This window comes from Engystomops pustulosus, chromosome 1 (assembly GCF_040894005.1).
Source record: "Engystomops pustulosus chromosome 1, aEngPut4.maternal, whole genome shotgun sequence".
Lineage (NCBI taxonomy): Eukaryota > Metazoa > Chordata > Amphibia > Anura > Leptodactylidae > Engystomops > Engystomops pustulosus.
The window spans coordinates 304,569,203-304,585,155 of NC_092411.1; the positions used below are offsets into that span (position 1 = coordinate 304,569,203).

The 15,953-nt window shown below is 49.0% G+C and overlaps 1 protein-coding gene across 5 annotated transcripts in view; it reads right to left on the bottom strand.

Annotated features, from left to right (window-relative positions):
* Positions 1-2,899: 2,899 nt before the first annotated feature.
* LOC140084661 (matrix metalloproteinase-21-like) overlaps positions 2,900-15,953 on the bottom strand; it is a 55,175-nt gene continuing 42,121 nt past the window's right edge. For 2 of the 5 annotated variants that reach the window (XM_072126474.1, XM_072126471.1), the window contains 2 exons: positions 3,959-4,131; positions 2,900-3,674 (listed from right to left, as the gene is read on the bottom strand). In XM_072126474.1, the coding sequence (XP_071982575.1) occupies positions 3,590-3,674; positions 3,959-4,131 (258 nt within the window). In that variant the 3' untranslated portion in view covers positions 2,900-3,589. Of the gene's footprint in view, positions 3,831-3,958; positions 4,132-15,953 lie in introns of all 5 variants that reach the window. The other 3 variants (XM_072126470.1, XM_072126472.1, XM_072126473.1) reach the window with 2 other exon arrangements.

Here is a 15,953-nt window from a genome sequence, read left to right on the forward strand (position 1 = left end):
ACTATTTATGGTGCACCTTCTATAATTACAATTATTCATGTTACCCCTACTACTAGTCTAGCGTTACAACAGGTATTGTCATATGTGGCTGGTGCCCGGGTGATTCCAGTGCTGGTCTCCAGAGACTTCCATAACTACCTCCATCTCTCCTGGGATCATCTCCACGCTGGTACCATCACATCAATACCTCAGGCCACAGCCTGTCTGGAATATTGGATGAGGTTGTTTACAAGATATTAGGTGGTGGTGGTTCTGATTCCACGTTACGTGTTCCCTTAGTGCAGGATGTACAGGCTCGCAGATAAACGAACACACAGCTCCGAGTGGGAACAAACGGTGGATGGTGTGAATGAGCTCCATAAAAGATTCTATCAACTCAACTCAATAAAAAGTGGAGTGAAAGTGCTGGCCGGCGAGGTGGGAGCTGGACTACTGACCATTAATTCCAACAAAGCCAGTGGCCCCAACAGCATCTATCCCCGGCTACTAAAGACCTTCCAAAACGACTATCCCAGGCACTGCTGTACTCTATCATGACTACGCCCATTACAACCTACAGCCACATTGGACCAATCACATCACACATAATGGAGTCCTTCAAAATGGACCTTCTACATCACCTGAAGCAGGATGGATTCCCTGCAGTTTGCAATTCTTTTCCTTCTACACAAGAACATAATAGTATTGTTTCGACTTTTTCGACTATTTTTCAACTATTTCGACTTCTCAAGCGCAGTCAATACCATTGATCCAGATAAATCTTAATATTGACCCATCCATTACTAATTGAATATATGACTACCAACCACTGATAGGTCTTACTGGTCAGCAGCTGAGGTTTACCAAGGCCAAGTTCTCCATTCCTGCTCACGTTACATACATCTGACTTCTACCACCTCTCAGGCATCTGCCACCTTCAGAAATTCCGGGATGATTCAGTCATTCCAGGCTCCATCCAGGAAGGCGATGAAAAAACCTTGAGGAAAGTGGTAAAAACATTTGTGAAATGGACGAGCGTAACCACCTCCTACAAAAGAAATGGTCAAAGACCTACGGAGGAAGAAAACCGACCACAAACCAATCTCAATCAAAGGTAAGGCCATGGACCAGGTCCATAAGAACCTCAGTGTCCTGATTGATGATAAACTAGAGTGGACGGCCAACTGCGACGCAGCGCTCAAAGCCTCATCCTTAGGAAGTCCAAGTCTTTTAACATCTGCAAAAAATTCTAATGATGTTGTAAGAATCAACCATATTGAACCAACATCAACCACATGCTCCAGCATTGTCTGCTGCGGAGAAACACGAGTATAACAGGCTGAGCAATCCACCGGGGGCTCACAGAGCATTGTGGGAGAAAGCCTGAGCCTATGACAGATGAGAAGCCGGAGCGAATCCATCATAGGAAACAAACTGCTCCGACAACGCAACGCGATAAGTGACCGGCGATGACAGATCTGCTGCCAGAGGACCAGGGTCCAAAGCTCCATTCTACCGAAAATACTGAAACTCTACAGGTAGATGCGAGGAGCGGCCGGATGAGCCCAGTAGCCCTGCCCCCCCCCTCCAGCCATTTATCTTGGTGTTTGTTTTTATTGTATTTTTGTATTTCTTGTCTGTGACCTTCATATGACACCAGAGCAATGGACACGGACACTTCCTCAGGGATCAATATGACAGTTCTACTTTGTGGGGGGTAAAGCAGGGGGCCTCTAGTGGTGACAGTGATACCCCTCCCCCCTATACTGAGGAGGTGACAGGCTGCCAGGGGGGTCCTAGATAACCCCCTCGTCTCTGGATGAGCTGCAGGCGGCCAATAGAGGAATAACATTGCATGGTGTTACCTGACTTACAGCACCTGAAGGCGCTCATTGTGTAAACCGAGCAAAGACCATTCTAGTCCAGAGTCATATCGCCCTATTTCTTATCTCTACCACCAGTCAGTCCTCAGTCTAGTATAACCACTACCACCAGTCAGTCCTTAGTCTAGTATAATCACTACCACCAGTCAGTCCTCAGTCTAGTATAATCACTACCACCAGTAAGTCCTCAGTATAGTATAATCAATACCACCAGTAAGTCCTCAGTATAGTATAATCAATACCACCAGTCAGTCCTCTGTTTAGTATAATCACTGCCACCAGTCAGTCCTCAGTCTAGTATAATCACTACCACCAGTCAGTCCTCAGTCTAGTATAATCACTATCACCAGTCAGTCCTCAGTCTAGTGTAATCACTGGCACCAGTCAGTCCTCAGTCTAGTATAATCACTACCACCAGTCAGTCCTCATTCTAGTGTAATCACTGGCGGACGCCCCCACCGCCCGAACGAACTACGGCCAACCCCCCCCCCCCCCCTTGCTTTAATGAACTCTGGCTGGCAGAACTCCAGGCGCCCCCCCCCCCCTTTCGTGCACCCCCCGCCCTAACTCCGTGCGCCCCCCTGACCGACCTCCATGTGCCCTACTGCTAAACATAGACACATTGTCCATTTAGAATATTGCAGTATCACCACTTCTGGATCATCTAGAACATTGCAGTCTCGGGACTTCTGGATCATCTAGAACATTGCAGTCCTACACAAATCGGAATACTAGAAACAGATAGTCCTGTAATTACTGGATCATCTAGTGCCTCACGCCTAGCAGTCTTATATTATCTAGAACTTCTGATTCCTAGCAGGATTGGATCATCTAGAACCTCTCAGTCATACAGATAGCAGAGTGCCTAGAATCTCTTAGTCTTGTCACCTTGAAGATCTAACATTATTGGGTCATCTAGAACTTCTCACTTTTACCACTACTGGATCTTCGGCAAACTTGCCGTTCTAATATTGGATCAACTAGAATCTCAGAGGTCACAAGTTTTGAATAAACTAGAACAAAACCTTCTGCCAGTTTTTAATCACATAGAAACTTACTGTTCCATTATCTAGAACGTTACAGTATTTGGTTACCTAGAAACTCAAAGTCCCCAGCATTGTATTATCATAATTTATTGCAACAAATAGTCTTGTCTTTCTGAGTAATTCCTGGAAGGAACATTGTCATGTGATGGACACAATACAGCGTGACAACCAATGGTTATTCATTTTGGGAGCTCTGGGGGATGTAATGTAGGGGTTTACATGTCCATATAGGATGGGCAGTTGTGTTGGAGATCCTGGGTCTAAGCCTCCATAGAGATTACCCCACTTTCCATCAAGCTATAAGTGATGGCTTGGATAAGCCTCATGTCCTGCATTGTAAGAGTGACATTTCTACTAAGCTTTCTCCTTCTCATAGTGTTGATGACCCCACTAATTCTCATGTCCTCCATTGTATGAGCGGTGGCTTCTCGACGCCTCCTTCCCACTGTTGTATGTGTGATGGTCCAATAATCTTCTGTTCCACCACCAGTGATGGATCCACTAAGTCTCCTGAGCTCCATTATATGAATAGAACGTTTCCCAATATCATCAGTCATGGTAGAGTGTTATCTGGTGCTGGTTCTGGTCCATAATATTCCTGTCTGGTCCCACACAAGGTTCATCTTCTGGGTGCGGTTAGCATTGATGGATGAACGTCACAGATATCTAACCACTGTTCATTTATAGGAATTCGTGGCAGGAGGGAATTGTGGGGCAGATTGTCCTGACGACCTCTATCTCCAACCATCCTCCAGACATTGATGCCCTTAAAGAAGAATATGCTCTGATGAGCGAAGGAGTAGTAGACAGCGTCTAGGTCACCCAGAGGATGATCTCCATCAACACAGGCCGGGAACACATCAATGATGGCTTTAGGGTACCCAGGGACCACCATATGGTTATCAACACTGAAAGCTGTGACCTAGGGTTGACATAAAACAATAAAAAGCATGAGTTATGATGACCCCCCCCCCCCCCATTAAACAAGGGTGGAAGTTCAGGGCCCGGGGTCCTTGATGTCCATCATGGAGGAGATGATTATTCACTTACATTTTGTCCTCGAAAGAAGAAAACATTCCTCTCCTTCCGGTCATAGAAAGCAGTGTCGATGGGTCCACTGATGCCTGGGAAGCCTTCAGAGATGAGGCGTGGGTAGATGTGGCCCTCAGAGTCTTGGAGATAGGCCCTGTCATTCTCATTGTCGTAGCGCCAGTACTGGGAGCCTGGAGTGGGAAACGAGAGATTCTTAAGCAGCGGGGCTCACCAATCCCATAAAATGCAGCTACATTATTAGGTTTGTCCGGGGAGGACGCCGGAGCACGGCAGGTAATGGGCCATTTCGTGGAAGAGTTCGCTTTCTCAAGCCTCTGAACGTCACCCGTCCTGGGCGCCCAGATATAAGGCCTCCAGGAGGGGCGTCTCCATGGTAACCACAATGCCAATGTGTCCACCCCCTCCATCATCTTCAGGAGATAAAAAAGTAGCAAAACTACAACACAAACAGGAACAAAGACAAGAATGCAGCCAGTAAGTGGCCACCATCCAGATAATATCCCATGTGACATCCGGGCAGAGCCGGCAAGAAATAGCCCAAGTAGAATTATAAGACGGATCCCATCATTCAAGCCAAAGCATTGTGTATATATATGTTATAATGTATTTCTATCTGTTATTATGTATTCCCCAGGGCCGGTCACCACAAGGGGGTTCTGCAGGTAATGAAGGACCTGACCCTGTGGGACAACATCAGTGGCGCAGAGGCCCTGAAATGCTAGCCTATTGACTATTTAGCCTTCTCCGCCACCAGTGGGGCATGGCAGGGGGCGCTTCTGCCTCTTCATGTATTCCACTGCGACTATGCAGCGACGGGCAATCGAGGCACAAGCGCCAGCATATGATAAATGTCCCCCAAAGGCTCTGCAAGAGAGCCCACACCAGAAACAAGGGGCGCCCTGGGGGAGCTGAGAGGGCCTTACGCACTTTTGGTAGGAAATGCCAGCAGGGGTATTTCGGATGAAGAGGGTAGAGTCTATTGGTGGTCTTATTAGAAATAATGCCTGTTTCTACACTACCCTATGTGTAGGGTCTTCAGACAGGGCCGAATGTGTGACTCCATCATTCAGTTGTCGTGTGGCTTCAGCCTCATAATATTCCCGGGTCATGAGGTCTACGTTGTCCCCTTATCATCCAGCTCTCTCCTCACCACTAGTAAAATTGTCCGGAGCTTTGACATCCTCCAGCAGTCACTGGTGACATTTTTCTTTAGGAGAGCCAGAAGACACAGAGGGGCAGAACGTAGACCTTAAGCCTCTTCTAAAATCCACAACCTCCACACAATCAGAAACATTCTCGGACCATTCCATAGAATCAGCAAGGTTAATCAATTAGCTGCATTTTATGGGATTTCTTCTTCTTGTCATGCTGAGCACCACGGCTGATACCTTATAGACTGGAATCATGTTGATATCTCCCATTTAGCTACTATTACTGTGTGAACCCTGAGATATTGCCCTGCGCTGCTCCTGCTGCCACAATTTTTCTTCTATTTTGATCAATGAGATTCCTATTGTGTGGATCATTTCCCAAACTGATGCACCCAAAACATATCTACCTATGGTTATCCGTGGGTTGGTCCGTGGGTTGCTCTCTTGGATACCTGTGCCTATAATTGCTTTTTATGTATGTATGTAATAAAGAAGAATGTTTTTATATTGAACCACGCTTCCTGAATTTGCGGATTTGTGCTGAGGTCGTATCCATTTTCTGCACTACGATGTACTGAAGCCTGTACGTGGATCCGCGAGCACCTGCACTCAATTGGAAGCCTAAATCTTCAAGAGGGGGGAGCTGGATTTGCACACAGTGCACACTTGTTTTTTGTTTGTTACCGATGGTTATCATCCTGGACTGGATTATCAGCCACCGCATCACATGGGTCATGCACATCCTGATGTGGGATATACTCCAGAGCTGCACTCACTATACTGACAGTGCTGCTTTACAGGATTTCCGGGAGTAAATAAAACATCTTCTGGATTACTGGTCCACTGGTGATGACGGGATAACAACAAAGAAGCAGAAGAAGTGACTGCGTCAGACTCACCGCCATAAAATAATGACATTTATATAAGTATCATAGTAAAAAAGGTTAGAAAAAGACATCAGTCCATCAAGCATTTACTGAGTCGCTACCGACTACTAAGCCAGGACAACATTTACTGAGATTATAGTTATCCATGAAAGAGACATAGATCTGGGATCAATCTGATGGAGATGAGTGATGACTGAGGAGGTCAGAGATCTGGGATCAGTTTCATGGAGATGAGTGATGACTGAGGAGGTCAGAGATCTGGGATCAGTCTGATGGAGACGAGTGATGACTGAGGAGGTCAGAGATCTGGGATCAGTCTGATGGAGACGAGTGATGACTGAGGAGGTCAGAGATCTGGGATCAATCTGATGGAGATGAGTGATGACTGAGGAGGTCAGAGATCTGGGATCAGTATGATGGAGACGAGTGATGACTGAGCAGGTCAGAGATCTGGGATCAGTCTGATGGAGACGAGTGATGACTGAGCAGGTCAGAGATCTGTGATCAGTCTGATGGAGACGAGTGATGACTGAGGAGGTCAGAGATCTGGGATCAGTCTGATGGAGACGAGTGATGACTGAGGAGGTCAGAGATATGAGATCAGTCTGATGGAGACGAGTGATGACTGAGGAGGTCAGAGATCTGGGATCAGTTTGATGGAGACGAGTGATGACTGAGGAGGTCAGAGATCTGGGATCAGTCTGATGGAGATGAGTGATGACTGAGGAGGTCAGAGATCTGGGATCAGTATGATGGAGACGAGTGATGACTGAGCAGGTCAGAGATCTGGGATCAGTCTGATGGAGACGAGTGATGACTGAGCAGGTCAGAGATCTGTGATCAGTCTGATGGAGACGAGTGATGACTGAGGAGGTCAGAGATCTGGGATCAGTCTGATGGAGACGAGTGATGACTGAGGAGGTCAGAGATATGAGATCAGTCTGATGGAGACGAGTGATGACTGAGGAGGTCAGAGATCTGGGATCAGTTTGATGGAGACGAGTGATGACTGAGGAGGTCAGAGATCTGGGATCAGTCTGATGGAGATGAGTGATGACTGAGGAGGTCAGAGATCTGGGATCGGTCTGATGGAGACGAGTGATGACTGAGCAGGTCAGAGATCTGGGATCGGTCTGATGGAGACGAGTGATGACTGAGCAGGTCAGAGATCTGGGATCAGTCTGATGGAGACGAGTGATGACTGAGCAGGTCAGAGATCTGGGATCAGTCTGATGGAGACGAGTGATGACTGAGGAGGTCAGAGATATGAGATCAGTCTGATGGAGACGAGTGATGACTGAGCAGGTCAGAGATCTGGGATCAGTCTGATGGAGATGAGTGATGACTGAGGAGGTCAGAGATCTGGGATCAGTCTGATGGAGACGAGTGATGACTGAGGAGGTCAGAGATCTGGGATCAATCTGATGGAGACGAGTGATGACTGAGCAGGTCAGAGATCTGTGATCAGTCTGATGGAGACGAGTGATGACTGAGGAGGTCAGAGATCTGGGATCAGTCTGATGGAGACGAGTGATGACTGAGGAGGTCAGAGATATGAGATTAGTCTGATGGAGAAGAGTGATGACTGAGGAGGTCAGAGATCTGGGATCAGTTTGATGGAGACGAGTGATGACTGAGGAGGTCAGAGATCTGGGATCAGTCTGATGGAGACGAGTGATGACTGAGGAGGTCAGAGATATGAGATCAGTCTGATGGAGATGAGTGATGACTGAGGAGGTCAGAGATCTGGGATCAGTTTGATGGAGACGAGTGATGACTGAGCAGGTCAGAGATCTGGGATCAGTCTGATGGAGACGAGTGATGACTGAGCAGGTCAGAGATCTGGGATCAGTCTGATGGAGACGAGTGATGACTGAGCAGGTCAGAGATCTGGGATCAGTCTGATGGAGACGAGTGATGACTGAGGAGGTCAGAGATATGAGATCAGTCTGATGGAGACGAGTGATGACTGAGCAGGTCAGAGATCTGGGATCAGTCTCATGGAGATGAGTGATGACTGAGGAGGTCAGAGATCTGGGATCAGTCTGATGGAGACGAGTGATGACTGAGGAGGTCAGAGATCTGGGATCAATCTGATGGAGACGAGTGATGACTGAGCAGGTCAGAGATCTGTGATCAGTCTGATGGAGACGAGTGATGACTGAGGAGGTCAGAGATCTGGGATCAGTCTGATGGAGACGAGTGATGACTGAGGAGGTCAGAGATATGAGATCAGTCTGATGGAGAAGAGTGATGACTGAGGAGGTCAGAGATCTGGGATCAGTTTGATGGAGACGAGTGATGACTGAGGAGGTCAGAGATCTGGGATCAGTCTGATGGAGACGAGTGATGACTGAGGAGGTCAGAGATATGAGATCAGTCTGATGGAGATGAGTGATGACTGAGGAGGTCAGAGATCTGGGATCAGTTTGATGGAGACGAGTGATGACTGAGGAGGTCAGAGATCTGGGATCAGTCTGATGGAGACGAGTGATGACTGAGGAGGTCAGAGATATGAGATCAGTCTGATGGAGACGAGTGATGACTGAGGAGGTCAGAGATATGAGATCAGTCTGATGGAGACGAGTGATGACTGAGGAGGTCAGAGATCTGGGATCAGTCTGATGGAGACGAGTGATGACTGAGGAGGTCAGAGATCTGGGATCAGTCTGATGGAGACGAGTGATGACTGAGGAGGTCAGAGATCTGGGATCAGTCTGATGGAGACGAGTGATGACTGAGCAGGTCAGAGATCTGGGATCAGTCTGATGGAGACGAGTGATGACTGAGGAGGTCAGAGATCTGGGATCAGTCTGATGGAGACGAGTGATGACTGAGCAGGTCAGAGATCTGGGATCAGATTGATGGAGACGAGTGATGACTGAGGAGGTCAGAGATCTGGGATCAGTCTGATGGAGACGAGTGATGACTGAGCAGGTCAGAGATCTGGGATCAGTCTGATGGAGACGAGTGATGACTGAGGAGGTCAGAGATCTGGGATCAGTTTGATGGAGATGAGTGATGACTGAGGAGGTCAGAGATCTGGGATCAGTCTGATGGAGATGAGTGATGAATGAGGAGGTCAGAGATCTGGGATCAGTCTGATGGAGACGAGTGATGACTGAGGAGGTCAGAGATCTGGGATCAGTCTGATGGAGATGAGTGATGACTGAGGAGGTCAGAGATCTGGGATCAGTCTGATGGAGACGAGTGATGACTGAGGAGGTCAGAGATCTGGGATCAGTCTGATGGAGACGAGTGATGACTGAGGAGGTCAGAGATCTGGGATCAGTTTGATGGAGATGAGTGATGACTGAGGAGGTCAGAGATCTGGGATCAGTCTGATGGAGACGAGTGATGACTGAGGAGGTCAGAGATCTGGGATCAGTCTGATGGAGACGAGTGATGACTGAGGAGGTCAGAGATCTGGGATCAGTCTGATGGAGACGAGTGATGACTGAGGAGGTCAGAGATCTGGGATCAGTCTGATGGAGACGAGTGATGACTGAGCAGGTCAGAGATCTGGGATCAGTCTGATGGAGACGAGTGATGACTGAGGAGGTCAGAGATCTGGGATCAGTTTGAAGGAGACGAGTGATGACTGAGGAGGTCAGAGATCTGGGATCAGTATGATGGAGAAGAGTGATGACTGAGGAGGTCAGAGATCTGGGATCAGTCTGATGGAGACGAGTGATGACTGAGAAGGTCAGAGATCTGGGATCAGTCTGATGGAGACGAGTGATGACTGAGAAGGTCAGAGATCTGGGATCAGTCTGATGGAGACGAGTGATGACTGAGGAGGTCAGAGATCTGGGATCAGTCTGATGGAGACGAGTGATGACTGAGGAGGTCAGAGATCTGGGATCAGTCTGATGGAGACGAGTGATGACTGAGGAGGTCAGAGATCTGGGATCAGTCTGATGGAGACGAGTGATGACTGAGCAGGTCAGAGATCTGGGATCAGTCTGATGGAGACGAGTGATGACTGAGGAGGTCAGAGATCTGGGATCAGTCTGATGGAGACGAGTGATGACTGAGGAGGTCAGAGATCTGGGATCAGTCTGATGGAGACGAGTGATGACTGAGCAGGTCAGAGATCTGGGATCAGTCTGATGGAGACGAGTGATGACTGAGGAGGTCAGAGATCTTTGATCAGTTTGATGGAGATGAGTGATGACTGAGGAGGTCAGAGATCTGGGATCAGTCTGATGGAGACGAGTGATGACTGAGGAGGTCAGAGATCTGGGATCAGTCTGATGGAGACGAGTGATGACTGAGGAGGTCAGAGATCTGGGATCAGTCTGATGGAGACGAGTGATGACTGAGGAGGTCAGAGATCTGGGATCAGTCTGATGGAGACGAGTGATGACTGAGGAGGTCAGAGATCTGGGATCAGTCTGATGGAGACGAGTGATGACTGAGGAGGTCAGAGATCTGGGATCAGTCTGATGGAGACGAGTGATGACTGAGCAGGTCAGAGATCTGGGATCAGTCTGATGGAGACGAGTGATGACTGAGGAGGTCAGAGATCTGGGATCAGTTTGAAGGAGACGAGTGATGACTGAGGAGGTCAGAGATCTGGGATCAGTATGATGGAGAAGAGTGATGACTGAGGAGGTCAGAGATCTGGGATCAGTCTGATGGAGACGAGTGATGACTGAGAAGGTCAGAGATCTGGGATCAGTCTGATGGAGACGAGTGATGACTGAGAAGGTCAGAGATCTGGGATCAGTCTGATGGAGACGAGTGATGACTGAGGAGGTCAGAGATCTGGGATCAGTCTGATGGAGACGAGTGATGACTGAGGAGGTCAGAGATCTGGGATCAGTCTGATGGAGACGAGTGATGACTGAGGAGGTCAGAGATCTGGGATCAGTCTGATGGAGACGAGTGATGACTGAGCAGGTCAGAGATCTGGGATCAGTCTGATGGAGACGAGTGATGACTGAGGAGGTCAGAGATCTGGGATCAGTCTGATGGAGACGAGTGATGACTGAGGAGGTCAGAGATCTGGGATCAGTCTGATGGAGACGAGTGATGACTGAGCAGGTCAGAGATCTGGGATCAGTCTGACGGAGACGAGTGATGACTGAGAAGGTCAGAGATCTGGGATCAGTTTGATGGAGATAAGTGATGAATGAGGAGGTCAGAGATCTGGGATCAGTCTGATGGAGATGAGTGATGACTGAGGAGGTCAGAGATCTGGGATCAGTCTGATGGAGACGAGTGATGACTGAGGAGGTCAGAGATCTGGGATCAGTCTGATGGAGACGAGTGATGACTGAGGAGGTCAGAGATCTGGGATCAGTCTGATGGAGACGAGTGATGACTGAGCAGGTCAGAGATCTGGGATCAGTCTGATGGAGACGAGTGATGACTGAGGAGGTCAGAGATCTGGGATCAGTTTGATGGAGATGAGTGATGACTGAGGAGGTCAGAGATCTGGGATCAGTCTGATGGAGATGAGTGATGACTGAGGAGGTCAGAGATCTGGGATCAGTCTGATGGAGACGAGTGATGACTGAGGAGGTCAGAGATCTGGGATCAGTCTGATGGAGACGAGTGATGACTGAGGACGTCAGAGATCTGGGATCAGTCTGATGGAGACGAGTGATGACTGAGGAGGTCAGAGATCTGGGATCAGTCTGATGGAGACGAGTGATGACTGAGCAGGTCAGAGATCTGGGATCAGTCTGATGGAGACGAGTGATGACTGAGGAGGTCAGAGATCTGGGATCAGTTTGATGGAGATGAGTGATGACTGAGGAGGTCAGAGATCTGGGATCAGTCTGATGGAGACGAGTGATGACTGAGGAGGTCAGAGATCTGGGATCAGTCTGATGGAGACGAGTGATGACTGAGGAGGTCAGAGATCTGGGATCAGTCTGATGGAGACGAGTGATGACTGAGGAGGTCAGAGATCTGGGATCAGTCTGATGGAGACGAGTGATGACTGAGCAGGTCAGAGATCTGGGATCAGTCTGATGGAGACGAGTGATGACTGAGGAGGTCAGAGATCTGGGATCAGTCTGATGGAGACGAGTGATGACTGAGGAGGTCAGAGATCTGGGATCAGTCTGATGGAGACGAGAGATGACTGAGGAGGTCAGAGATCTGGGATCAGTCTGATGGAGACGAGTGATGACTGAGCAGGTCAGAGATCTGGGATCAGTCTGATGGAGACGAGTGATGACTGAGGAGGTCAGAGATCTGGGATCAGTTTGAAGGAGACGAGTGATGACTGAGGAGGTCAGAGATCTGGGATCAGTATGATGGAGAAGAGTGATGACTGAGGAGGTCAGAGATCTGGGATCAGTATGATGGAGAAGAGTGATGACTGAGGAGGTCAGAGATCTGGGATCAGTTTGATGGAGACGAGTGATGACTAAGGAGGTCAGAGATCTGGGATCAGTCTGATGGAGACGAGTGATGACTGAGGAGGTCAGAGATCTGGGATCAGTTTGATGGAGACGAGTGATGACTGAGGAGGTCAGAGATCTGGGATCAGTCTGATGGAGACGAGTGATGACTGAGGAGGTCAGAGATCTGGGATCAGTCTGATGGAGACGAGTGATGACTGAGGAGGTCAGAGATCTGAGATCAGTCTGACGGAGAGGAGTGATGACTGAGGAGGTCAGAGATCTGGGATCAGTCTGATGGAGACGAGTGATGACTGAGGAGGTCAGAGATCTGGGATCAGTCTGATGGAGACGAGTGATGACTGAGGAGGTCAGAGATCTGGGATCAGTCTGATGGAGATGAGTGATGACTGAGGAGGTCAGAGATATGAGATCAGTCTGATGGAGACGAGTGATGACTGAGGAGGTCAGAGATCTGGGATCAGTCTGATGGAGATGAGTGATGATTGAGGAGGTCATAGATCTGGGATCAGTCTGATGGAGACGAGTGATGACTGAGGAGGTCAGAGATCTGGGATCAGTCTGATGGAGACGAGTGATGACTGAGCAGGTCAGAGATCTGGGATCAGTCTGATGGAGACGAGTGATGACTGAGCAGGTCAGAGGTCTGGGATCAGTCTGACGGAGACGAGTGATGACTGAGCAGGTCAGAGATCTGGGATCAGTCTGATGGAGACGAGTGATGACTGCGGAGGTCAGAGATCTGGGATCAGTTTGATGGAGATGAGTGATGACTGAGGAGGTCAGAGATCTGGGATCAGTCTGATGGAGACGAGTGATGACTGAGCAGGTCAGAGATCTGGGATCAGTCTGATGGAGACGAGTGATGACTGAGGAGGTCAGAGATCTGGGATCAGTTTGATGGAGATGAGTGATGACTGAGGAGGTCAGAGATCTGGGATCAGTCTGATGGAGACGAGTGATGACTGAGCAGGTCAGAGATCTGGGATCAGTTTGATGGAGATGAGTGATGACTGAGGAGGTCAGAGATCTGGGATCAGTCTGATGGAGACGAGTGATGACTGAGCAGGTCAGAGATCTGGGATCAGTTTGATGGAGATGAGTGATGACTGAGGAGGTCAGAGATCTGGGATCAGTCTGATGGAGACGAGTGATGACTGAGCAGGTCAGAGATCGGGGATCAGTCTGATGGAGACGAGTGATGACTGAGGAGGTCAGAGATCAGTCTGATGGAGACGAGTGATGACTGAGGAAATCAGAGATCTGAGATCAGTCTGATAGAGAGGAGTGATGACTGAGGAGGTCAGAGATCTGGGATCAGTCTGATGGAGACAAGTGATGACTGAGGAGGTCAGAGATCTGGGATCAGTCTGATGGAGATGAGTGATGACTGAGGAGGTCAGAGATCTGGGATCAGTCAGATGGAGACGTGTGATGACTGAGGAGGTCAGAGATATGAGATCAGTCTGATGGAGACGAGTGATGACTGAGGAGGTCAGAGATCTGAGATCAGTCTGATGGAGAGGAGTGATGACTGAGGAGGTCAGAGATATGAGATCAGTCTGATGGAGACGAGTGATGACTGAGGAGGTCAGAGATCTGGGATCAGTCTGATGGAGACGAGTGATGACTTAGGAGGTCAGAGATCTGGGATCAGTTTGAAGGAGACGAGTGATGACTGAGGAGGTCAGAGATCTGGGATCAGTATGATGGAGAAGAGTGATGACTGAGGAGGTCAGAGATCTGGGATCAGTCAGATGGAGACGTGTGATGACTGAGGAGGTCAGAGATATGAGATCAGTCTGATGGAGAGGAGTGATGACTGAGGAGGTCAGAGATCTGAGATCAGTCTGATGGAGAGGAGTGATGACTGAGGAGGTCAGAGATATGAGATCAGTCTGATGGAGACGAGTGATGACTGAGGAGGTCAGAGATCTGGGATCAGTCTGATGGAGACGAGTGATGACTGAGGAGGTCAGAGATATGAGATCAGTCTGATGGAGAAGAGTGATGACTGAGGAGGTCAGAGATCTGAGATCAGTCTGATGGAGAGGAGTGATGACTGAGGAGGTCAGAGATATGAGATCAGTCTGATGGAGACGAGTGATGACTGAGGAGGTCAGAGATCTGGGATCAGTCTGATGGAGACGAGTGATGACTGAGGAGGTCAGAGATATGAGATCAGTCTGATGGAGAAGAGTGATGACTGAGGAGGTCAGAGATCTGGGATCAGTTTGATGGAGACGAGTGATGACTGAGGAGGTCAGAGATCTGGGATCAGTCTGATGGAGATGAGTGATGACTGAGGAGGTCAGAGATATGAGATCAGTCTGATGGAGACGAGTGATGACTGAGTAGGTCAGAGATCTGGGATCAGTCTGATGGAGACGAGTGATGACTGAGGAGGTCAGAGATCTGGGATCAGTCTGATGGAGACGAGTGATGACTGAGCAGGTCAGAGATCTGGGATCAGTCTGATGGAGACGAGTGATGACTGAGGAGGTCAGAGATCTGGGATCAGTTTGATGGAGATGAGTGATGACTGAGGAGGTCAGAGATCTGGGATCAGTCTGATGGAGATGAGTGATGACTGAGGAGGTCAGAGATCTGGGATCAGTCTGATGGAGACGAGTGATGACTGAGGAGGTCAGAGATCTGGGATCAGTCTGATGGAGACGAGTGATGACTGAGGAGGTCAGAGATCTGGGATCAGTCTGATGGAGACGAGTGATGACTGAGGAGGTCAGAGATCTGGGATCAGTCTGATGGAGACGAGTGATGACTGAGGAAGTCAGAGATCTGGGATCAGTCTGATGGAGACGAGTGATGACTGAGGAGGTCAGAGATCTGGGATCAGTCTGATGGAGACGAGTGATGACTGAGCAGGTCAGAGATCTGGGATCAGTCTGATGGAGACGAGTGATGACTGAGGAGGTCAGAGATCTGGGATCAGTTTGATGGAGATGAGTGATGACTGAGGAGGTCAGAGATCTGGGATCAGTCTGATGGAGACGAGTGATGACTGAGAAGGTCAGAGATCTGGGATCAGTCTGATGGAGACGAGTGATGACTGAGGAGGTCAGAGATCTGGGATCAGTCTGATGGAGACGAGTGATGACTGAGGAGGTCAGAGATCTGGGATCAGTCTGATGGAGACGAGTGATGACTGAGCAGGTCAGAGATCTGGGATCAGTCTGATGGAGACGAGTGATGACTGAGGAGGTCAGAGATCTGGGATCAGTCTGATGGAGACGAGTGATGACTGAGGAGGTCAGAGATCTGGGATCAGTCTGATGGAGACGAGTGATGACTGAGGAGGTCAGAGATCTGGGATCAGTCTGATGGAGACGAGTGATGACTGAGGAGGTCAGAGATCTGGGATCAGTCTGATGGAGACGAGTGATGACTGAGCAGGTCAGAGATCTGTGATCAGTCTGATGGAGACGAGTGATGACTGAGGAGGTCAGAGATCTGGGATCAGATTGATGGAGACGAGTGATGACTGAGGAGTTCAGAGATCTGGGATCAGTCTGATGGAGACGAGTGATGACTGAGAAGGTCAGAGATCTGGGAT